The sequence below is a fragment of the Vanessa cardui genome, chromosome 23 (genome assembly GCF_905220365.1).
Source record: "Vanessa cardui chromosome 23, ilVanCard2.1, whole genome shotgun sequence".
In the NCBI taxonomy this organism is placed as follows: Eukaryota; Metazoa; Arthropoda; class Insecta; order Lepidoptera; family Nymphalidae; genus Vanessa; species Vanessa cardui.
Window position 1 is genome coordinate 106,857 of NC_061145.1, and position 25,065 is coordinate 131,921.

The 25,065-nt window shown below is 40.7% G+C and overlaps 2 protein-coding genes across 2 annotated transcripts; one reads left to right on the plus strand and one right to left on the minus strand.

Annotated features, from left to right (window-relative positions):
* Positions 1-1,269: 1,269 nt before the first annotated feature.
* Positions 1,270-24,220, minus strand: LOC124539590 (mitoferrin). The gene is made up of 7 exons (XM_047116883.1): positions 23,875-24,220; positions 20,200-20,285; positions 9,880-10,010; positions 9,150-9,206; positions 3,733-3,872; positions 3,321-3,644; positions 1,270-3,244 (listed from the first exon to the last, which is right to left on the minus strand). Exons 1-7 carry the CDS (start codon positions 23,989-23,991, stop codon positions 3,134-3,136), a joined length of 966 nt encoding a protein of 321 aa, XP_046972839.1. The 5' UTR covers positions 23,992-24,220; the 3' UTR covers positions 1,270-3,133.
* LOC124539591 (general odorant-binding protein 69a-like) lies at positions 20,567-22,590 on the plus strand. The gene has a single exon (XM_047116884.1). The coding sequence runs from the start codon at positions 21,049-21,051 to the stop codon at positions 21,499-21,501; it is 453 nt and encodes a 150-aa protein (XP_046972840.1). The 5' UTR covers positions 20,567-21,048; the 3' UTR covers positions 21,502-22,590.
* Positions 24,221-25,065: the final 845 nt, after the last annotated feature.

Sequence of the window (25,065 nt, forward strand, 5' to 3'; positions counted from 1 at the left end):
CGTTTTGTGACTTTTCCCGATACTTGAATGTCCCAATTATTGGTTATAGTGAAATCGAAATTAAACTTTTCTTTTTTTGTTCAATCCATTGTTACGAAATACTTATTTTGGACAAAAAAACAGATTAATAACGTTACATTAATTTTTCTAGTAATTTTAAACAACGCAGTGGCAACAAAAATGGTCAATACTCCAGCGCCTCATTGCCTAATAAAATTATAAATATCTGCGATAGTATATTATAATGCCTAGTGTTGGGAAGTCAGTTTTTTCAGTACTGATTGACGAAACAATAGACATTTTATTTTAATTTAAGGCTTCAGGTACTAAAAACCTAAACTTATGTCGGGATTTTTTTCACACACTTGCACTCCGTTCGATTGTACCGACAGAATCAATTAAAGATCTTATGCCAGAGACGAGCAATGTTGAAACGAGAAATGTTTGAAACTCGCTGGTTTGAATACATAACGGTGTGATGCGTATTCATGAAATTGTTTTGCCTATAATGCAAACATTTTTTAATTAATATCTGTTGCTTACTGCTGCTGACTGTTTAACTGATATGACTGTATGTTTTAATGTTGAAAAATATTATCTACTGAGTTTCTTGCCGTTTTTTTCGGTATAATCTACTTTTTGAACCGATAATAGGCTCACTTAGGTAATACAGTTTTTAAACATCTTTTAATTCAAAAGTGCCTACTTGATTATAATAATTTGATTGATGTTTTTATTCAATAACCAATTTTCCAGCACTCGACCTGCAAAGCGTAGTCTGCTTTTAAAGCCCTAAATTTTGAACCTGAGTTTATAGCGTGGCAAGTAAAGTGTCCACAAATAGTCACCGCGCAAGGGCCGATTACACCACAACTACTAAAGCTCTGAACAACTGTAACGTAGTAATCCTCCACGTGATTCATAAGCCTTTCGTGAATATGTAGCGGCAATGGCAACTCTAAAGTATACTTTACTTCGCTGAGGACTGAAAAGTCACGACTAACTAGATCAGCCCTACAAGAGAATTCACCGTGATGGACTCATCATTGTCGTCGTGGGTGGTCTTTGAATTTAAACTTCACTTATGTCAATTTTTTCTTAATAATATCTTTAATTTTTTTTTTTACTCGATACCCCCGAAATGAATTCCTGGCTACGGCCATGGCACATATTATTTAATATTTTATAATAACGGTTCGATGGCCGCTGAGCACCGACGTACTTACCGATGGGGCGTCGCGTCGCGTCGTGGGGAATAAAAGACGAAGATACTGTTATTGTCCAACTGTTTATTCCTTTTATCTCACATTTTAAATAAACAATCACTTGGTGCGTGTCCTGTACAATTACGTAACTCTTAAAACTATAAATTTTAATTTCGTACTCATCTATACAACTCATAAACATAACAAATACAAATAAAAGCAATGTACACAAACAGTAAACAAATAACTCCGCCTCCGACGAGCGGCGACCAATATACAATATATCTGCTAACGACTACGAGCGAGCGCTGCCGCCCGCCGCCGGGCGCCAAAGGGGCGCGCCGGCGACGGTAACGGTCGTAGTTGCGCCCGAAGTTCCGGTATCTCCGTTGAATGATTTAAAAATATATATTTAAATATAAAAAATAACCAATTTTTTAAGAAACAACTCATAATTTTTATCTTCATAAATAAAAATGTACTCGTAATTATGGACACGAAGTCCTCGATAATATTTTAGGTACCGCTTTGTACGTGTGTAATACGCGTGCGAAGGTCAGACTCTCACTGCGCGGCCGGTCCACGACCGGACAGAAACCGTCACCGTTTAAAACATATCTACATCGACAACTCTCTCCGACGAGCTCCGCGGGGGAGACAGAGTTAGATCACAGCCTTGAGGTGAGTGAGTGAGAAGCCGAGGTGTCGATGTCGGGGTCGCGGCGCCCCCTCCCCCCCGCGGAGCCGAGTTACACTCGAACGCTGTTGATGGGACTTCCTACACTAACAAATTTGGACTTGCAACGAAACGAACGTCGCGTCGGCAACTAGAAGTTCCCGCGGGCGGAGCGCACACAGGAGAGGGCGCTGTAGGAGCGCTGAGGGCGACGCCCCCCTCCCCCCACCGCCAGCCCTGCGACGGAGCTGCGTCTTTCAGACGCGCAGTTTATAGTGGCCGTCCACTCTATGTACAATTTGACTAAACACTACGTCTCATTCGATTATAACAAATTATTTGGAGCATTTTCGATTTTGCGCGGATGTTTGGCGACTATTTTTTGTTCTCTTAAAATATATACAATTTAATGTGATTTCTGACGCGAATGTCAGACGCTTGGACTACACGTATGTGTGGAAATGTTCCAATGTACAGCTTCGGCATCATGTAGTCGCTGCGGTTAACTAAACAATAATTCAATAAAAAATATCGGGCAAGCCCTTATCACTATTATCAACACTTAGACGATGATTACCATAATTTAACCACAAACATCACAGCTCTCTCGCTCCGTCGCGCACGCACACACGCACACACGCATACACGCACACACGCACACACGCAAACAGGCATCCAGACACACACGCACACAAACGCGAGACACGTACACGCACTATATTTTACACGTAACACACTGACTCGGGATTGTCATTATTTTGGTCTCGACGCGGAACCCACAAGCAATGACACATCTGTCGTTAGTATAGTAATATTTTTAAAATGTGACGCCGTTAGTGCTGTTGACTGCAATATAACGTGTAGACAACAGCTACACGAATCAATCGGAAACAATTTCTATTCTGTAATTCGTGACAACCTCTCGATTTGCTAATTACAAAATGTTTAATAAATAGAAGCGGTTCCGCCGCAATCGACAACCGCGATATTTTATTTACGAATATTTTTGCGTACTTTTCTCCTTTCTCGTGTAAATATATTTTTATTTTTGATTTCGTTCGATCGAAAAATATTCACTCGCTCGCAGGCGCGCCCGCTAGTAACGCTCTCGCTCGGGACAAACCTAAATTAAATTCAAAGTAGAAAATACACGTGGTGCTCAATTTAAAAATAACATCTTCAGTAAAGTCTTCAGTCGAGTGCGGGTGCGGGTGCGGCGGCGGCTCGGCGCGGCTCGGCGGCGGCGCGGCGCCTACGAGCGCGTGAGCGAGGGCGCGGCGGGCACGTCGGCGGCGGCGAGGCGCAGCGCGGCGGCGGCCAGCGGCGCGCCCGGCGCCGGCCCGCCCTCCTCCGTCAGCCCGAACTGAAACACGCGCGCGGTGAGCGGGTCGCGGGGCGCGGGGCGGGGCGCCTCAGGCGGCGCTCGCGCGGGGACGCACCGTGGTGATGGCGTGCTTCAGCGACTCGTAGGTGAGCCAGCAGATGGCGGCGGCCGGCATCTGGTAGAGCACGCGCGCGTGCACGCCGCGGAAGAAGGCGAGCGGGCCGCCGGCGCGCAGCACGAGCGCGGCGGCGGCGGCCAGCCCGTCGGCGCCGGCCGCCTCCTGCGTGTTGAGCACGGTCTTGCACACGTCGAGCGGCGTGGTGGCGGCGGCGGCCAGCGCGCCCGCGCACGCGCCCGCCAGCAGGTGCGCGCGCGGCTCGTACGTGCGCCGCGGGTTGAGGCGCGACTGGCACCACTCGTACGTCACGAAGTGCAGCGCCTGCGGGCGGAGTTCGTTACTCGCCGTCCACTCCACTCATGTGCGTGCGCGTTGTGTGTGCGTTAGCACGGAGCGCGGTCGGCGTTACCTGGAATGGCACGTTCATGGCGACCTGCGTGCCGTACGAGCGGTAGAAGGCGCGCAGCCCCTCTGCGCGGTACACGTGTCGCGCGCACTCCCACACGCCGCGGTACGGCGAGTTCAGCATCTGTAGCCGCTGCTTCACCACTGGAAACACACAACTTTGGCATCAAACTCGTCCCCTGGCGATCGCGCCGATATCGCACGTTGTCCCGGTCGACGCCGTGTACTTATAAATCTGCATGAAAAATGTTATGTGATGCCTCGTCGGCTCTGTCGGCTGATTTTCAATGTACTGCTTTAGGATAACGTTTATTCCAATATTTTATCCTGTATAATAATAAAAACTGTTTAGTGAGCCAGAGCAGCACCAATTTAACGTCTACGAAAACGACTTTGTACAAAATCGTAACATTCTAATATTATATTTAGACTAAAATAACAATTATTTTTCGTGTGCCTACATTTACAGAAAATATTGATACAATAATTTAAAATGTTATATTTCGCTAATAAAAAAAGCCTTTAAAAGCTGCGCGTCTACGGGAGGACGCGATCGGCGGCGGAACCGTCGGCGGGACGTGCCGGATCACGGTGACATTTGCCTTGACCAAGTGCTTATTTTTTAGAGCATGTCATAACGTACATATTGAGGTTTCTTCATCTATTAAATGTTGTTTATTTGTTTCTCTACAGTTACGTACAGAATTACGAATCCAATTGACCCTGGACGTTCGCGTCACGTCAGCTTATAACTTAAAACGAAACGCGGAGAACGCAATCTAAATGATTCATGAGGAAATTGCAGTAGCGAAGAATACCTTTCTTCTATATACAATAAATATAATAAAATTAGAGTGTCTGTTTGTAATGTTAAAATAACCGCATTTTACCAAAATAACATTTTTGTGTCTGTCTGTGTTCTTCAATAATTACTAAATATAATAATCATTTTTTTAAGTATCTTTCGCCGGTTCTTCCCAGCTCAGAGTATTTTCTTTTCCGAATTGGTGGTGGAGTCTACATTGACTACCAATAAGTAGATTTAACGTTCCCATATTGAATAAAGGAGTTTGAGTTTATAATATTATAATATTTTTATCGTTATTACTGGATAACATAATAGTAATTCAAAGCGCTATCCTAAACTCAAAATTGTTAAGTAGCACTGCCAACTTGGAGCGGCTACTGAGAATATATTTATAGCGCTGTCGAGGCGCAGTACATGTGCGCACACATTTGACACAAGTTTGTATTTAGTTGACCCACATACTCGTCAGCGAGCGCGCCGTCGCCGAGAGGTCGGCGGTACCGAGCGGAACTTGGAAAACACCTCACTCCTTAAAGCCTGCTACACTAACCATTCGTTCAGCCCGACGTCAACTGTCTAAAATAGGTTCTGTAGATATATGGGATTTTTCTTCTTAAAGAATCGACGGTAAAATATTTTTAAATTTCCAAAAAATACGCATTATAAGTTATTTTTCAGTATAAATTATGTTAGACAGTTTTAAAAATAAGATATCTCAATACGATAGGAAACCTCAGATGTGGAGTTTTGACTCCAGAATAACCCGGGCCCATCGCTCACGCGAGTGCGTTCTTAACGTATAACACTGTTGTTACCTAACTGCGCACAATAGTCTGCGACCAATTCATTACATTAAGCACGTTTAGCATACAACGTGCAAAGAGATCCCATCAGAGTTGTTTGATTTAACATTCTGATTATCGCTGGCAAGCAACTCTCAGATATCTTATCAGAATACTATTTGAAGTGGCACTTATGGGATTCGACGCGATGTTCAATTAATTCATTTGCGAGGACGTGGGGCTTGTTTAATGAATTTTAAACAGTATTTGCAAATGCCTACTTGAATAAAGTAATATTAAATCGACTCAATCTCAGCGACAGTGCAGTACTGTAAGTACCGTCAAGTCGGACGACTTTTGCATTTCTATAAACTAATTATAACTCCGCAGGGGACCGTCGGCGCGAGGTGCGCACGGCGCCGCGACACGGACGTCTGTGGTTTCGGCCGCAGCGTGCCGCCGGCGCGCCGGCTAGCTAGGGTTAGCTTAGGATACACGTTTGTATGACACAAACATGCCATCTATGAATGAAATGAGTACACGTAAACCCAACATTTAAGAGTACTATTTAATCGCAGTACGTGACTGTTTTTGTCAACATATGATTTATTTTCGAAACAATAAAAATTACACAACAGCATAAAATCATTTATTGTCGTAAAAGTGTGTCGATATGCGCTTGATGGCACGATATGGAATAAACGTATCCGCCTGACGCATCATGAAATCTTTGGGCGACTTTGGGGGATCTCATGGACCTGGCTCGGCCAACCCACAACACACCAGTTATCTACCTCAATACATGTCTACGGACTTGTTGGAACTACTCCTACCTCTACATATTGGCATATTTTCGTTTAAAATGTTCGTGCCTCTTAAGGTTAAATAAGGTCGTTGAGTACTATCCAGCAGACTGGTGTCACGCAAACGAACTCTTCTTCTTTATGAAATTAGTGTATGTTCAAATTACGAAAAATAATATCAATAATATTGAACAATTTATTGGTATCAGTACCTTAAAAAAAACAAGAATAGTAGCAACATTCATTACGGAATTGCTAGAGATGCGACGATATGCCAAGAGGTCAGGAATCAGGGTCGATCCTGCGGTTTTTACATCTACAATGTTCAAAGCATCGGTTCCCATGGTATCTACGAGGAGCTTCGATTTGTTTATAGCGAGGTGTAAATGTTGTTGTGCCGGTTTCCTCGAGTCTCCGCCGCTATCGTCGGCCGAGCAAACATTCAGTGTTGTGACAATAAACGCCGGCTGTTAGTAAACTCTATCTATCAGTTCCGGGTTCGGTAGTTCGTCTTATTGTGTATTCAGTGCAACCGATGATAAACGAATGATACAAAACTGTGTGATTTAAAGCGAATGAAATGGCTACTGACCAACTCATTCTTTCATGGGCAATCCTTCAGATGGTCGACTTTCGCACAGGGTTACCAGTTTATAAAATACAAGTAAACGAAATCGGCGTATTTGAAGTTAGACTGTACTACTGTGTCTGTCAATATATTTAGCCGGAGAAGGCCTTCGGTAATTTTTTACTTTCCTCCACTTATCGTTTGACTGCCACTGTTTGCTCGATCGCCATTTAAGTTGGCACGTGCGTGTGTATTTTTGGTTTAACTTAACACATTTACCTTTATACCCTACAATCGAACGCCATGGCAATTTGTACTTATATGTAGGAAGCGTTTGCTACACTTGGCTATTGAACACCTAAAGTCTTGAATGTTCGACAATATCGCGGTCCATTAATTAATACTAAACCGTCAAGTCACACGAAGGCGGCCGCGGCCTTAAACCGCGGTATCGTCACACAATTGGTTAAACTTAAATGTACAATCGATAGCGGGTTGGAGACGCCGACTGTGTATTGTCGTATCGTATCGTTTTTGTTTACAATATTGTTAAGAAACAGCAACGCCGTCGCATTGCTCGCTTACATTTACTTTACTTTACTTAAAATAATCCAGTCTATTAGTGAAGAGGTTCGCCAAACACCAGGACAGGAAATTAAAAATGCAAATCCGGTGAACTACGGCCACGGCTTCAAAACTTGATTATAATTAAGTTGCTGATATAGATAAATAATGGTCATATTATTTGCACGACCAGACGTCTGCGGCGCCGCCCAGCAGCGCAGGCAACGACCCCGTGGGTGCGAGATAGCGCTGACAACTGTTATCAGTGGGCGCTCACATAAATGTTCTTGGAAGAGTTTTGTATCTGAGGAAAATGTGTCGCTTATCGGTACTCGCTGAGCGCTACTTAATGATGTAAATAATATAATTACACGCTTCATAAAACGCGTTATCGCGGCGTCGGGATATCTGCACGCGCCGACACTTAAACACGACGTGTGTCTACGCTGTTATTGTATTTAAATACATCGGTTTTTTCACGAGCGGCGCCGAGCATTATCTATCGCGAGTCCCCGGAATCTGCCGGGTCAGTCACTCGCTTCACATGAACATCTACAAGTTCAATATTGCCTTCAAACCTGAAATGTTTAAGGTAAAGGAACTGTCTATAAAAGCTAAAAAATCTCAATGAGGCGACACGGAGGGGATAAAGCAAACAGTGTTAGTAGAACACGGAACCCTGAGCGCGGTCAGTCCAGAGCGACCATGAAAATAATTCATTACGTAAATAAATTTAAAGACACTGGAAAAACAATACACGACGAGGACACGGCGGGTCACGATCCATATTTATTAGACGGTGTTACGTGAGCCCGGCATTAGCATGTTTTCATTTATTTTTTGCAATAAATCAATTTATTTTATTCTGTACGCACTATGTCACAGTCGTTGAATATCTAATTTCATCAACCTACATACATAATTAAAAGTATGAAAAACAGACGAGGGACCGGATGACGTCACCGATCGATAGTGCGCGGGTCGCGGGCGAGGCCAGGGTCGTATCTACACACGTAATTATGTCACACGTTAAGTAATTCATTGACTCCGCCGTTAACCCGCGCTTCAAGGCGCAGGTGTGACGCCGACACGTGTCCAGCGCCGTCGGATCATCTGAATCCTTGTTGCGGCAGGATACGACGCGACCGCTACCCGCTTGTGAGCTAATACATCTCACCGCGCACACCGCAAACTTTTAATGCTTTTTTTTTAGTAGCGTGCTATTAAGACTCTTAAGAGTTTAAGGAAATCATACGGCCGCGAGTGCAGCAGCACGAGGGAAAGTCCGTTCCTAAATACATTGCAGCTCTAATAAACAGCGCGGTCGCCGGCACGCGCCAATCCGGCTCTGGAGAAGAGAGGCGCGCGCACACCTACGACATAACATCAGCGGTCAGCGCTGCTTTAACTCTTATCTCTCATGCGAGAGCACGCCTCATCATTTCAGGTCTCTATTTTGTAGTAAGGTTGCCGTCGGTTCGGACCTGGCTGTTGAGTAAAGCCGTGGTGGTTCTCGTTATCCGATATACTGTACGCTGTACGCGCGCACGTCGCTCGGTAATGAGATGGCTCAGCGCGCGTATAAATCAATATAATTAGACGAAATTACACGTCGGCGAGTACTGGTGCAGGAAACGCTTTGTCAGAAGTGACCCGGCGGAGCGGCTCGAATGCGACAATTTAGTTCTACGGAGTACTTAATAGCCGCCAATCATCTGCTCATTGCGACAATTTGTTCGCGAACCTTCCGCTGCATCGCACTAACGAGGTTTTAGTGCGTTTTAATAAAAGTAACAGCGAAATAGTTAACGGTGTACCGGCCTCGACACGGGATTGTCGGTCGAGGCCGGCGGGTCGACGATGTGTTGCCGACGCGTGTGTGCCATCGAGCCTTACCTTCAGCGGGGTTTGACACGGCGTCGTGGACCAGCGACGCCAGGCAGCCTGATAAACCTGTAACATGTATTGTGACACATAAGTAAAGCTACGTTTTCATTATCATTTTTCTAAGGTAATAACTACATAACGCGCCCCGATGTGAGATACAAAATCACGGTTTTTTAATGCATTTAATATTACTCAAAGAGATAACGCGCCTCGGCCCTCGGCCACCTCATCATCACGTCCGGCTGCGGACGGGTTCCGCGCCGCACGCACACAGGCGCGTTGTGTGCGCGCGGCGCGACAGCGGTTTCAAGGACGCGGAGCGAGTGCGCCCGATTTTGACCGACGCGAGCCAATAGCAATTCAAGAATCATGCGAACGCATTTCTATTTAAAAGAACTGATACGATAACCATTTATGTATACGGTGGAATTATTATAAAAAAAAAAAAACAATATGACGTAATTTTCCTGTTATTGTGTTTTTATTGAACGGGCAAATGGAGATGACGATGCAATTTTTAAACTGTTGAAAACTATGAAACATTCGTGCAACCACATAAAACTGGGGAAATGCTTCGAGCACCTTTTTTAAGATAATCTCGTCAGAGAAGCAGTTCTCACTGTCCAGGGGTATCTAAGCAGAGGCGCGCCACGACTATTGCCTTAAATGATGAAATGTCAAGTGTACGATTAGTGGGTGCAGACATAATATATGTATGTGTAATGGACGTGGTACGTACCGTGTGTGATGTGGTCGTGCCGATGCCTGGTGAGCTGCGAGAGCGTGTGCTTGCTCTGCTCGTAGGTGGCGAAGAAGCACGCGTGCGCCGGGCCCGCGCCCATCACCACGGCGCCCATACCGCGAATAGGCCTGGACAAGTGGACAGGTCAACAAATTAACAACTCTGTACAGCAATCCCGTTGGGCAGGCGACGACGCGACGACGCGACGACGCGACAGCCTATCGCGGTTCTTGAAGTCATGTTAGAATGTACTCATTAATAGGGCAACTTCTATAATATTTTTGATAATTTTTTTGGTAATATTTTTGAATTAGTTGATTGATTTGGAAGAATTCATAACTGTGACCAAGCTCTTGTTCTCCCTAGCTCTATCGAATCCCTTCCAAGCCAGGTGCACCTTATAGTCTAGCGTGCGTAATTGATTTTATAGAATGAAAACAAAAATTTCAATTCACTGATTGCCAAAATTAACAATACATGTGGAATCTCATTACAGAAACTGGCGACAGCAAAATGCGAGGACTACAATTCTCTGGGTATATAAATCCGTGCTGGGCTAGCCCTTGCCTATAGCTCGCATCGTTAGCGGCGCGCAAACGATGCGAGCAAACAAAGCGGCGTCACTCTCGAGCAGCCAAACAGCGCTGACGCGAACACGAATATCGATAACTTTCACTGGCGACTCGCCTCGTCACCGCTACTGCACACTCCGGTGATATTAAACAAATGGGACAAATTGAACGAATGAACATTTAAACAACTCAACGAGTCTGACAGAGTCAGGCATCTGAGTGTAACGGTAACCTTGCCATAATTTGATTAGCTTGATTCGTTTTCATCAACAACAATCTCCAAACTTCTCGAAGTATTTTTCGCTATTCTCTTTCCTGTTTCTAAATCATCGATTAACGTGAGCAATTAATCATACTAATGTTAGACAAATTCATATTCAATCGGACTGCTAAGTGGTGGCTCATTATGGCTCCTGGTGTGGTGACATTGGAACATATATGACAAATGGGCGGTAGACAGCCGGGTTTGCGCAGAGTCCTATGATATTAACAAGTATTTGCTTTTAACCGATTCTCGGTATGTAACTTTCATATTGTATACGTTGTCACTGTCCGTTGCGTTTTTGGATATCCACTTGACATCTCAAATGATGTGCGAGTATAATAGAACAGCAATACTGTATGGGTCGTAAATTTTATATTAATTTCTATTTATTATTGAAGCAAGAATTTTATACAAAATATATAGAGTTTTCAGTTAGGAAAAACAAAAAATAAGCATTTTCCTAATATAATTTTCAATAATATTTTTTAGAAGGCATCATCATCACCTTACAGGGCACCGAAACCCATCCGTTATGAGTGAGTTACAAGGCCTAGACGGCGATCGAGCGCCCGGCCGGGCCCGGCCCGCAGTCGGCGGTACCGGGCGCCGACTGGTACTTCCGATCATCAACTCGAAAAATCATTTCCGATTGAACGACGCTTCCGCCTCCACATATGTTTTTATCCGACATTAGCGACATTAGCGAAAAATAATTACTTATCTCATACAATACTATTACATAACTATTTTCTTACTTACTTGCTGAAGTAAGTTTTATTAAAAATAACATTTGCAATTATAATGTTAGAAATTAAGCAAAAATTTTCATGCCCATCCCACACCTATAGTCGAAGAAAAATACAATTCATGTAACTTTTGGGTAATAAGGACAGAAGAGTTCAAAGGAGAATCTCAAATCGACCGTAAATGCCATTTACAAAAGAAAACAAATTATTATTAAGTCCAATGTTGATAATAAATCTTTAAATTCATCGTATGCATCGTCATAGAAGTTGCTCGTTGTATCCGGTTGGCCACCCGATCCAATGAGAATATAAAACATTACGTATATTTAAAATGTAGTTGTCATAGCATGTCTATGCGCGTATATTGGCACGATGTCTTAGACCAAAAAGCTAGATCAAAAAGCGATGCTGAATCGCTTTTTGATCGAATTCCATAATCGCGACGCTCGTGACTCTTGCACCCGTATGTCTCTTACGTGCAGTTTACAAGTGTTAATAGGACGTACTGTTTAATCACAACAAACGTTAAAGCTACGTTGAATAAATCATTATTTATGAATCGATAATGGTCGTAAATGTCTGGCACTTACGACCATTTTAACATGACACTCAAACTCTACCGCCGATTTAGATTTAGTGTAAGTAATTATGTAATTGTACTTAAATGCCATAAGTCTGTAAACTAACTCTCGGACATGAGGAACTGCTGAACGCCTTAAGAGTTCTGTGATGTCCTTAAGAGATTCCACATCTGTCGAAAATTGTCAATTCAAAGGTCTTTTAAAATACGATTTCAAATATATTTTGATATGACTGAATTGAAAACTGAACAAAACGCGCTCTCAAATAGATTTCAATACCTTTTTGGTTTTGTTGTGCCTGATTGGTGTTGCTGCATCTTAATTTTCAAATATTTATTATGTACCTCGTGTTTTTATTATATTATTGGATATAGAGGTAGAGGACGACCCAGAAAACGATGGATGGACTGTGTGAAAGACGATATGGTTAGAAAGAATGTTACTTGTGAGATGACGTCCGACAGAAAAGTATGGAAGGAGAAGACGTGCTGCGCCGAGCCCGAATAAATTGGGAAAAGGGCAGGAAGATGGACCTCGTGTTTTTATTTCAGGACAGTATACGTAGGTTTCCTTATACGGTGGCACAAATATGTGACTACCGATCCGTAGGTTTGTCCAGCAGTCGACTAATATCCAAAGGTCAGTCTCCCGAGATGGCAGCCGGCTCGTAGTGACCAAAACGGTCGGTAAGTAAGTCAATAGGTGACACGCGCTGACGGTAGCTCTGTGCGCTTGTATAAATAGCGGTCTGTCGAGAGTCGGCACTCGTGACGCGATGTTGACACAATGACTAATATTTGCATCAGATTATGTTACCGCAGCTCCCCTATAAACTAACAGTAATTAAAACCTTTTAGCCGAAAATGAAAAAGCGGTTCCTCTCGAGTCTTAAGGAGTCGACATTTTATACTCATATACATGTAGCACATGAGCATCAGCCGCTGTAAAGAGAATATAGAAATTATGTTAATTTCTCACGCTTTTATTGAGCTTTATTGAAAAGTCTCCATGCATCTATATATAATGGATACTTTTAATTGTTATTTGAGTAGGTAAAATAAATATGTCTACATCAAAATAATATATATATATATATATACCATAATTTAATAAATAAACAAAATAAACGTAAATATAAAAACCCTACTGTTAGGACTTCTGATAACATTACATTAAATGAGACATGAGATCTTGGAGCTATACTCAACTACTTAAGTACTCATTTTTAAGTTGAAAACTTTTATTTCGTTATTGAGTTTACACATAGTGCCAATAAAAGTTGCGGAAACAACTTTTAATAAAATATTATTTGTGAATGACGTGCGCCCGCGGCGGCGTGCGCAGCGATTAATGAACAAGTCGCGATACTCCTCTGAGTAGCGGGAACGTGCACGGCGTCGCGTATAACGAGAAGATTGACGAAACTCTATTCTATGTGTCCATTCAATTAATTAAGTAACTTCAAAAAGATGAATTCTATACCTATATTTATAAAATTCAATGAATCATCGACAATCTGGAATCATCTGAATGTGACGCAGAGTTTTAAATAGCGTACAAGGAAACTAGCTCGGGATTTAGCAGCCTGACGACATTCGTTCTGCGAATGCTGTCGCTAGTGGATTTCCCGCCGCGACACGCGTCGTTGCTGCGCGTAATGTGGAAAATGGAAATGTGGAACCAGCAAGATCCCGTAGTTTTAATAAAACAAAAGATAACAAGGTTCTATGAGCAAACAATCTCCGCTATCGGCAAACGAGCCAGCAGTCCGATGCGCCCGTCGCTATGATGTCACTCGGTGGAAACGTGCTCGAAACCTCTGCACGTGGCGATCGTGTCGATCGTCATCGACTACTTAAACGGCGTTGCATTTTGTAGCCGTTTATAGCTTTTTAACAAATACACTTTGTTGCGTTCAGCAGCGGCGTAGTTTCAGGGGCCGAAGTCAATCGTCCGTATATAGACACCTCCTACGTTCGTCAGTCGATCGCCAACATTTCTTTCTCGTCTTCCTTGTTTCAACATTAACATGTTGTTGCCATTGAAATATTCGGTCTGTTGTTCGTTTGCTTCGATTTGCTTTGTTTGGCGCGTCATTTGCCTATTTGCTCTAGTACGATTACAATTAAGATTATTTAAAAAGTTCTTTGTGAGAGAAGGGCGAGTGAATCAATGTGAATGCAATAATACCAGGCTGTCGGTTTGTAACAGTCATGACTGCCGATGCACACAAAAGCGAACAATTGAATCGTAGGAAATAAATTCAAAGTCGAATCATTACCATTGGGGGCTCTGTATGCCCTTTTACCAAATACATTTTTTACAACGTCCGTATATTATCAATAGCGTTAGTCCACAATTGAAGTCTTGTCTTAGCTGCGACAGTCTGTACGTGGCAGGAGGCCAACTATGTCATTTTAAAAATATTTCAGACATATACTATTATTTCTGACGTTGATATGTTTCTCTTAGAAGTATGTTATTCATTGTAAAACATATCTCGTATCAGTAACAGCGTCCATCGCAACGGTTTACACTATCACTATGGCGGAGCGGTCCGCACCGCGGCGTGCGGCGGACGGGTCAGGTGACCAGTGTCTCAGTCCTCTGGCCTCACTTCTCCTCTCGTTTGGAGATGTCGAAATAGATTCATACAATAAAACCTTTCACATCAAATGTAACGAAATTTAAATAAAGTAGATTCAATGATAAATAATATTGTTACATTCTTATCTGGCAGTTGAAAGATGTGTCTAAGCACCGCGCGCTATTCAAACATCAGCTAAGAATGCGCTGTACTTGTGTAATGTTTGCGATTTCGACGTTATCAATATTACACCTGCAAATAGTACGTGAGCTCAATGTTGCCAAATATCGCTACTGTAAGTGCATAAGGTCGTATGTTGAAATTGCTGTGACGATCTCGTAGTCACTATCAATGTCCCGAGGTCATGGATTTAAATCTCTATTAAATCTAATTTAATTGGGCTTGTCTGTGTAGAAAGAATTCCACTGAGAACAGTGGAGTCGGGAAGTAGGTAATGAAGATGTTGCGTTGCTCGCTGCCTATGGTTGCACTAATAAGACGTACCTATGATGAGCTTGTAGTCAGACCGCAAGGTAAAATTGATGATAATATAAGCAATAATGAAACAGCGGCGATATGTTATCGTTGTTTGTAAAATCCGAAACAAATAGAAACGTCTGCAAACATCTCGGCAGGCGCACTCGACGCGGCGCTATCTGGGGCGTCGCAGCGCTGCCATCTCACGCTGACAATTATTATTTGATATCAGCGCTGTATCGTCACTGCTGATATCGAATAATAATCACGATCGCGACCGATAGCGCTGCACCCCGAGCGCTCTCGCGTCGTAGATAAGACGTCCATAGCGCGCCTCCCGACTCGCGCGGACACACGCACGCACTGAGCGTGGGACTGCGAGCGGGGATGTCATGGAGCTCCGTAGCCCGAACCGAGATATAAATCCAGTAACCGCAACCGATAAAAACAAATATTTATTATAATTTTGTTTTTGCATTGTTACTTAATGAGCTCAGCTACCATAATTGTATCTTAAAGAAATTCCTTACTTTTTTTTTCTGTTTGTTGTGTTTAAAGTAAATTTATTTATATATATATATAAATAATGCGGTTATTCTAAACAACCGGACAATCTTCATCTGAAACCGGTCAGATATTATTCATTCATCCGTATCCACGTCTACAACCAAAATGACATATTCGATATAGACGATACGTACTATATCTCCAAATTTCTACCATATTTCAGCGGTTCTTACGTCATTATAACAAACATTCTATAACGAATAATAGTTTTTATGAATCTTTACACGTAAGTCTCGGGGGCGCGTCTCAGCGCGCACGTGAGCGAGAAATAAGAAACCGACACGACACAGAGACGGCCGCGAAGAGATGAGTTGTGTTATGACATACTCGACATCTGGCCGGTGTTCGTTGGCGTGGTCGACGCAGTGAACAGCTGGACTAAGAGCCCGCTCCGTGCGAGGTTTTGCTGTGGAAGTCAATCCACGACGATTGACTATCGCAGATCGGATCGGGTTATAATGTATGTAATACTATATATTATTAAACAGGATGAATTGGCACAAACCATTCTGATTAGTCATGCGACATAATAGCGCGCGTACATAATATGTTTGTTATGCGAGTTGTTTGTACTAAAAATTAAAATGCTTTATAATAACGTTTATACCTATAATATCGTCAAAATAGAAACGATTAAATATAGTTAAGTATAGTTGGTTTCAATTCGCCCGAAAGAATTAAGCTATCATACAGACACACGCTGTACATGTACACGAGCAAGTGTGCAGTATGATAATGTAAATGGTTTGATAAGATTTCGTGATGGTTTAGAAATTCGGCAATACCCAATATTATCTAACATAGGAAGGTGGCGTTATCGCGTGTGATTAGCGAATGTCGCCGGCCAGCGCCGGCCAGCGCCGACCGGCGGCCGGCGCGGCGCTCCGAGCGCGATAACCTACTAAACCACTGACGCCAAGGACTCGTGTCGGCTAACTTTCGTTCAAGGTCGCGTCGATGTTCCTACTTTATCGAATCGATACAACGTGCGCGGTACGCCTCGTCCTCATTGTACTGTCGCTCGAGTACAGAAACACGCTACAACTAGAATACAATGTTCTTTAAACGTGGAATAACAGGCGAGTGCCGGCCTGCCCCTCGGCCCGGAGTGGCCGGCTGTCGCTTGCCGAGATAGACACGCGGTCATTTAACCGAACATTGCAAACCCTCATTCACGACACGGGACATGTTTCATATAAACTGTAACACACATTTTATTTAAAACAGAAGTCAAACGAGTGCTTGCAATACTTTCAGCGGACTGGTTAAGTCCTAAAAATTGTAGCAATGTGTCAAACAGGCAAATAGAGATTAATTGACTGCGGAACAATACAAATTGCGCATGAAGGAAGACGGACGAAACGTTCCAGCTGATTGGTATTGTGTAGAAACCGTACGACGGCGACGGCGCGGGCGCGACGGCGCGGGCGCGGCGGCGCGCACTTGTCGACGCACGTCAGTCCGTTAGACCAGAAAACAGAAATTTGGTCATTTCTAGCGAGTTCGACGCATTCACGCCGATTGCTCGCTATGTGTTTGCATCACCATCCAGCAATACATCACCGACCCATTAGATGAATTGCATTCGAGTTGTAAACCTATTTGTAATAATTATGGGAATACTACCGAAACAATCGACGACCGAAGCAATTTAACCACACAAAATAATTTTATTTTCAGTTCAATATTACATGAGCAACAGCATAAGCGTTTTATTCGCCAGCTCGATCGACTTAACAGAACATCAAAACTAGACTAAATTCATCTGATGTTTGACCCCAACAAAATCAAATCTAAGTTCTATTCACCGGTGCAAAAATCTAAATTATTCTGAGTGCTGTGCAATAGAAATTATATTGATATCAATTATTTTCTTTATCAATACAATGTAGGTGTCGAGTTTTTACTGTATGAAACAAGTATTTACAAGTCATGGGTAAGGCGTGTGTACACGAGCGAGTACGCGAACATAAATCAGTTGCATTTTATCTTATCAAATTGTTTAATAAAATCCCGCGATACGTGGATGTCACTTAACGGGCAAAAAATCTGCTAACATCATGAGGATTCTATTTTTAAACATACAACTCAAGACTACAACAGTGTCGACGTTTTAGCTCTTTCCAAAATATAATCTTAGACAAAAAAAATTACATCACTATTATTATAATTTTGTATAAAAAAGCCAAACAGTTAAAAGAACTACTGATGTATACCTACTAAACTTTTTACCAATACGGTATTCTACTGTGTTTGAAAAAGTACTTCAAAATGTTGGCCCTCCTAATAAAAAGCCACAAAAAGTATTTTTCGGCAAAGTAAACACGTTTCATGGCCATAAAATTTTAATTCTTTTTTTTTATTCCCACAAAAAAACGCGGTCAGTTATTTTGATGACGTCATATTGATAAAAACAACGGTTTTGTATGTACGACTGGCACTCATTCAGCGTTAACGTCCATAAACATGTGGTGTTTCTTTTGGAAAATAATGAATTACATTCGCTATAGTTGGTGCTTAATGTACAAGTAGTAGCATTGAAAGTCCAGAAAAGTTGTTTATCAAAGTGCCAGATGATATTGAAATGACAGTTTTTGCATCTGACCCCACACCATGGCGGCGCGTGTTTTAAGTCACGTTATATACAGACTTTAAAGTACTTTTATAATAAAATATAGTAAATAATAACATGCTTATGACTCAAAATCAAAATATTTTAGTACATTTTTTCACTACAGAAAGTACTCTACTGCAAGTTTTTTTATTTATTTACCCTTGATTCGCAGGGTAATAAGTCATGCGAAAAGCACTCGCAGCATTTACCTAATATTCAACACTACTTAATAATTAAAATACAAATGGATATTAAAATATACTACATTTAGTTCAATGATTTATAGCTACATAAAGAATAGGAATCAAGTTAAAAGGGAAAGTAAGTTATTCGTATGTAATTCCTCAGTGAATTAAATCTCCTAGTGTAACATAAAGTGATGAATTATTAGAGCATAATTGGGTTCTTAGATATGCAGTGCGTTCGGCGAGAGTGATATTTCGCCGGGTCACGTCGGGACGCCGCGCACTCACGTACTCCGATAACGATAACGGCTGATAGTGCGCGGCACCTCCGAATTCGGATGTTACTGTTACTGCACACCGCCGCTCGACTCACTTATGTAATTTAAGTTCACTGATATTTGTTGACTCATTTCTACTTATACGAAAAAAAAATAATCGAATTATTAAAATTACAAAAGGAAATAAAAAATATTATGATTAAGTTATTTAATCGGCGAACGAATCTTGTAACTATTGCGAGAGACGAGAGCTTAAATAGCTATCTTATATTGTAATAGTCGCTATATATCTGCTCGTTGCTTCCTTTTATTGAAAAATAACGAAACTGGACACCGAGACAAGCTTAGGCTGATGGGGAACATAAACTTCGGACGTGATAGAATAAAGTACATTCTGTAAAGTCTTAGTCATCTCCGTAAAGAGAGCTGCCGAAACGCCTCGGGATATGGAAGAATATACGCACAATATTGAACGGTGGTACAATATTACCTAAGACTAAAATGAAATTAACATGTCGCATGAGTTGTACAACTCATTGCGAAAAAAACCGGTCAAGTGCCGGACTCGCGTCGTCACGACTGTTGTCCGGCCACCGCTATCGAATGGACGATATAGACGAACTTCTACAACGCAATAAAAATAAAAATTATACATTTGTATTTCTCACAAGGAGCACTTTCATTTGTTAAGCCAATTGATGTTGATATATCATATAATATTTTTTTAAATCATCAAAATCTATCTTGATATCAAATTATTTCGTCTGCTTGATTCCGACAAGAGGCACGAAAACTATCCGATAAGTCTATTTTCCCGTCTGATGTGCGGAAGCGTTAAAATGGCTCACAGCCGCTCGTTCGTGCGATCTGTCCGTGTTTGACAACATCGAACTCGTTGTGTCAACGAGAGCGTGATGGTCGAGCCAACATACAACCGATCGAAATATATTTAATAATTAACATATTGCATGATTATAGCTTTTAATGACAATTGAAATACCAAACAACACGTGATTATTGTTCGAATCCACGTCGCTTGTGCGGTACCATATACAAACGCTTGTCCTTACGTAACTTTCTTGTATCAAACGTTTATGTAACACAAAACATATGGAATTATCCAAAATTGTTGGAAAAACCACAAAAAAAAAATTATGTTATGTTTTTATTTGTTTTGTTTCTATGCGAAGGAAAATATTAATGATATTGTCTGTGTATCTCGAAACACTGTGGTCTTTATCACGCGGGGAAAACCACAAATCGATGAGTAAAATCACTGGACGATCTGCGCCTCATTCAGCCTTACGGCAGGGACTAGTACCTACAATGAGCATTACTATTTATATTAATGAGTAGTACTCGGAGCCACAAGAGTATTATCGTAGTCTCGCCGGCAAATCTATGGATGATGAAGTAAACATAGGGTGTTGAAAGCACAAAGATACCTGAGCAGCCCCTCGCGCTGCACCATGTACCGGAAGGTCTCCGCGATGCTGCCGTTGTGTGCCGAGCGCAGCGACTGCATCCGCGTCTACGACAAACAACGATCATATTGGTTTCTATTGCAACATAAAATCGTCTACAATACAGCTCCCATAAAATGGTAATACTATTTTATCAGTATGTCGCGTCGACTGTCGTACGACTCAGCTCAACAATGTCCAAGGGGTTTACGGGTACAAAATCTATCATAAAAAGGTCACTGATAGTAATATACGACAACGAGCTCTGCCCGAGCAGTGGTCGTTGCGGTCGCGGAAAGTAAAATCAGTGCTGGAGCGTTCACAGCGCGACTCGTTTGTTTAGTTCGGAAGATAAGACATTTGCTGTGAAGGGTTAAAGAGAATGATGATCTAAAGGATTGGGAAAACTTAGAGTGCAAATGCAGCGCCCTCTGCGAGTCCTCAGAGCTCCTCGCCATTACGTCGTAACTCGTATGGTTTGGTATAATAAATGACATTGAATATTCAAATGACAAAACGAACGACGGTAACGATTACCTTCTAACACGCAATTAAGTGTGTTTTCAGCCAACCATCGCTTTTGGATAATGACAGCCCGGAGCGAGCAACTCGCGATCTACTCCGTCATCCTACTATGTTGCATATAATTTTTTCAAATGACTTTACAACAGAAGCGATGAAAAAATTACAGCGCGTTCGGGAAACTCAAACAGACATAACAAACAATACGTTTTAATAACCGGTCTCGTGGCGGCGTGTGTATAATTTGGGCATCGACTTCCATAAACACATGTGATCACCAAGAATGACATCTTGGGGCGCTATATAAACATGGTGCTACAAGCGTTTTCGCATTCGTTAGATCTTTACTATCTCATAATGAGAGCTCGTTTGGGACTGTGCTTGTATTTAATATGCTTAGTAGTAAGGACGCTAGCGTTGGACGGCGAGATGGCCGAGCTCGCGAAAATGCTGCGCGACAACTGCCTGGAGGAGACCGGGGCGGACGTGGCCTTGATCGACAAGGTGAACGCGGGGGCGGACCTGATGGGCGACGCCAAGCTGAAGTGCTACATCAAGTGCGTGATGGAGACGGCGGGCATGATGTCGGAGGGAGAGGTGGACGTCGAGGCTGTGGTGGCCGTGCTGCCCGAGGAGCTGCAGAAGCATGCGGACAAGATGCGGGCCTGCGGCACTCGGAAGGGCGCGGACGACTGCGACACGGCCTTCCTAACTCAGTCCTGCTGGCAGAAGGCTAGCAAGGCTGACTATATACTTATATAGAATAGGTACTGCATCACCCACTACTAACCGCAAACAGTACATATTATCTTACAAATAAATGTGTACTATCATTATCATTATTGGAATACATTGCCCTCGTGTAATTTTGCACTTTACATATTGTAGAAGAATAACTGTTAAAACTACAACTATTTTATTGAAATATAATTCATTTAATGATATTATTAATATTTCCTATCTCCACTAAATGAAACCATTAATATTATAGCAATTGTTTCAATATGTAAAGGACTTTGACAATTTTTGTGTTAATGTTCTACATATGAACTATTTAAATAAAAATTTACTGTATTCATGTATTAAAAAAGTGCATTATTTTAGTTCTCATATCAGTGACAAACTCCTTTTAAAAGTAACAATGAATAAACATTAACATTGTGCAATGGAAGTCTTCCACAAATAACAATTATATTATCATCATAATATTGTAATAGTTGGTTAAGTTCATTTTAAATTCTGTTCACTTTACTAGCAAGAATCAATCATCACAAAGGTACTCTAATTAAATAAAATCAAGCAAATATCTTGCATGAAAATCACCAATAACACAAACTTACACTTTTTTGACTTATACAATCTCTCTTTTACATAAAATTTCAATTACTTAAATGGCAAAGTTAAAATATACTTATATAGAAAGTTATGAATAGAGGATTTATTCAGCATTCAAGCTAATATTATGATTCATTTTGTCAGCATCTCGTTGTTACAAACTTAAACTCACTTAAACTTAAAATGGTGGAAAAGAGTAACTGCTAAACTTTTTGATGGGACTTCTCAGTAGAATCTATTTGCGCAACCAGATTTTATTTATAACCGTCACTGCAGCATCAAATTAGTTATTATAATTGTGAATAAGCATAAACTTTTAAATATAAACACTTGTAAGAAAAATCTTGGTGGAAGTAACAAGATCCCAGTTATTAATGGTAATGGGTATTATATGCAAATACATGAAGTGAATATTTGCCAAATATCTATTTTTACATACACAATAATCAAATGTATTGCTGTATCTTTGGGTATTTTTGTCAATGTAATATATTATGTACACATTAAAAAGGATAAATAAAGAAAAATAACACTATTTATTATTATTTTTAACTTAAATATTGATTTACTCAGGTTGTGGAAGCTTGTGCAAGTTCAGCAATGTGAGTACCTCTCTAATGAATAAATCTCAATAATTAATGTCATTTTTTGCTTTATACAAGTACAAGTAGCCTGGGATAATTACATTATATATAATTACAAATCAATAGATCCTTGGAAAGCTGTAGCTTATGTCAATAGCCATTGAGTGGAAGCGATTATTAAAACTTAAGAAAAATATTTGCCACTATATTGCGGTTAAAGTAAAAAAATACTAGTGATGAAGAGGATTTTTCATGTTTGTTATTTCAACATAACTGTCATTTGCTGTATTACTTGTATACATAATTACTTACAAACATTTACACTTGTGCCCCCTTGTACAAATAAAAGCCTACATTTACGTTACTCTTTTTCAATTGATATAGTTGCACAAGAAGCTGGTATCACTTTGCAAGCCTTGTTCGAGAAAGATACATTCAGTGATGGTGACCAAGAAAACAATGTTTTCTCTTATAATGTAATTATTAGTTAATTAATTTGATTAATAATTTAAAAAAAATGTGCACATAATAGTATATAGCAGCTACCACTTATAATTTGTACTGAAGAACAGATTGAAATTTCAAAATTTATAAAAGTAAAATTTTCAATTACTTGTATATTTAAAAAAAAAATTTAAGAAATGTTATCTCTGGCTGCTTATCAATTCAAGGTTATGATATAAATAAAGGCAATTTGCTAATAAATTGCATTACCATTATGCATTTATGTTTTATTTTTAACGAAATCGACCAGGTACAAAGCAAAGATTTGAGTTCACAAAATGTGGTAAAGGGGATTGTTTGGTTTGCTTTCGCAAATGACATTTGCATTTGACAATTACAAATTGAGTCGTATTATGGAACTTTAAAGTTACAATGTATTCACTAAAAACGGAATAATACGTACTACTCAATAATACGTTCAAAGTGTATTTCACGATAAAAATGTATTATTTGTATTTTTTGCGACCCTCTTTTATCAATTATTATTCATTAGTTATGGTTGAGACTGATATTGTATACACATGCTGTAACCTGAATTGTGTAATTAGATGTAGAAAGGTTTTTATATAACTTTAGACGGCTTGCATATCGGTGGCGTAATAAGACAGCCGACAAAACTATCATTGGAATGATTAGGTTAGGTTGTCAACGTCGTAGAGAACTGGCCCCCGAGCACGGCTTCATGCCGTCGCGAGCAGCTCACTGAGCTTACCTTCACGGAATCCAGGGGGTACATTACGCAATGCTCCATCACCCCCGCTATAGCTCCAGCGGTCATGTGTGTGATGGAGCTTTGGGTCGGGAGGGTTTCATAGTCTTCAAAGTTCATAATACTCACAAAATACTAACACTTATTTCAAGATAATCACAATATGGATAATTTAGGATGTTTTTATTTTTACCAATATATCAATGTCATTTTCACTACACTATTTTTGTCACAGTCATCCAAAATTTAGAACAGAACATACAATCAAAATTGATTTCGAACAGTGTGATGAGATTAGCACGCGCGATGGTCTGCTGTGGGTTACCATTTGCTAAAAATTTAACAACATTTAATTTAAATGTTAGTAGAATGTTACCATATAAACTTCTGTGTTGCCTGTTACGAAAAAGACAACATTAAAATATATTATCATTTATTTAAGAGATTTCTTTAACTATAAACTGGCTAAAAGGAGTAAAATAATAAAAAAAAAAACAAAAGCACACGAAACCGTATCAAGCCGTCATTATTTTTTTTCTTTTTGAGCGCAAACAGTAAGGTCAATATTGGTGCGACTTGTAATTTGTTAAAAAATATATTTGTGAATATTTTTGGATTGTAAGCTCACCTGAGTAATTTACTAAATGTAAATTACTCAGGTGATGTAATTTTATAAAATATGGATGAATTGGAGCTTTATTTATATTAAGATACACGAAGGAAACCATTTTTATTTGTTAGTAAATTGTTTTAAGTAGTTTATATTCTCGTCTTTTTCTTTGTATTATTTCACTTCTGTACGCTAAATATATGTTATCTTTTTAGTGTATACCTTATTATACCAAAATTTTAAATATATTAATATATTTTTTAATAAATTAAATATATACTTTTTCAACAGACTATAAGAATAGTAAAATGGCCATACTTTTTATTAAATGTCGGAAATTGCTTTCGAGCTTCAGAAATTAAGTACCACGTTTATTATAAAATGGGCACAAATATATCAAAATTTTACATAATTTATACAAATTTATTTAAAAGGGGCAAACGAGCAGGAGGCTCACCTGATGGAAAGTGATTACCACCGCCTATAGACATCTTCAACACCGGGGGGCTTGCAGTGCGTTGCCGGCCTTTAAGGAAGGAGTACGCTCTTTTTTTAAGGTTCCGGAGTCTTATCGGTTTGGAAAA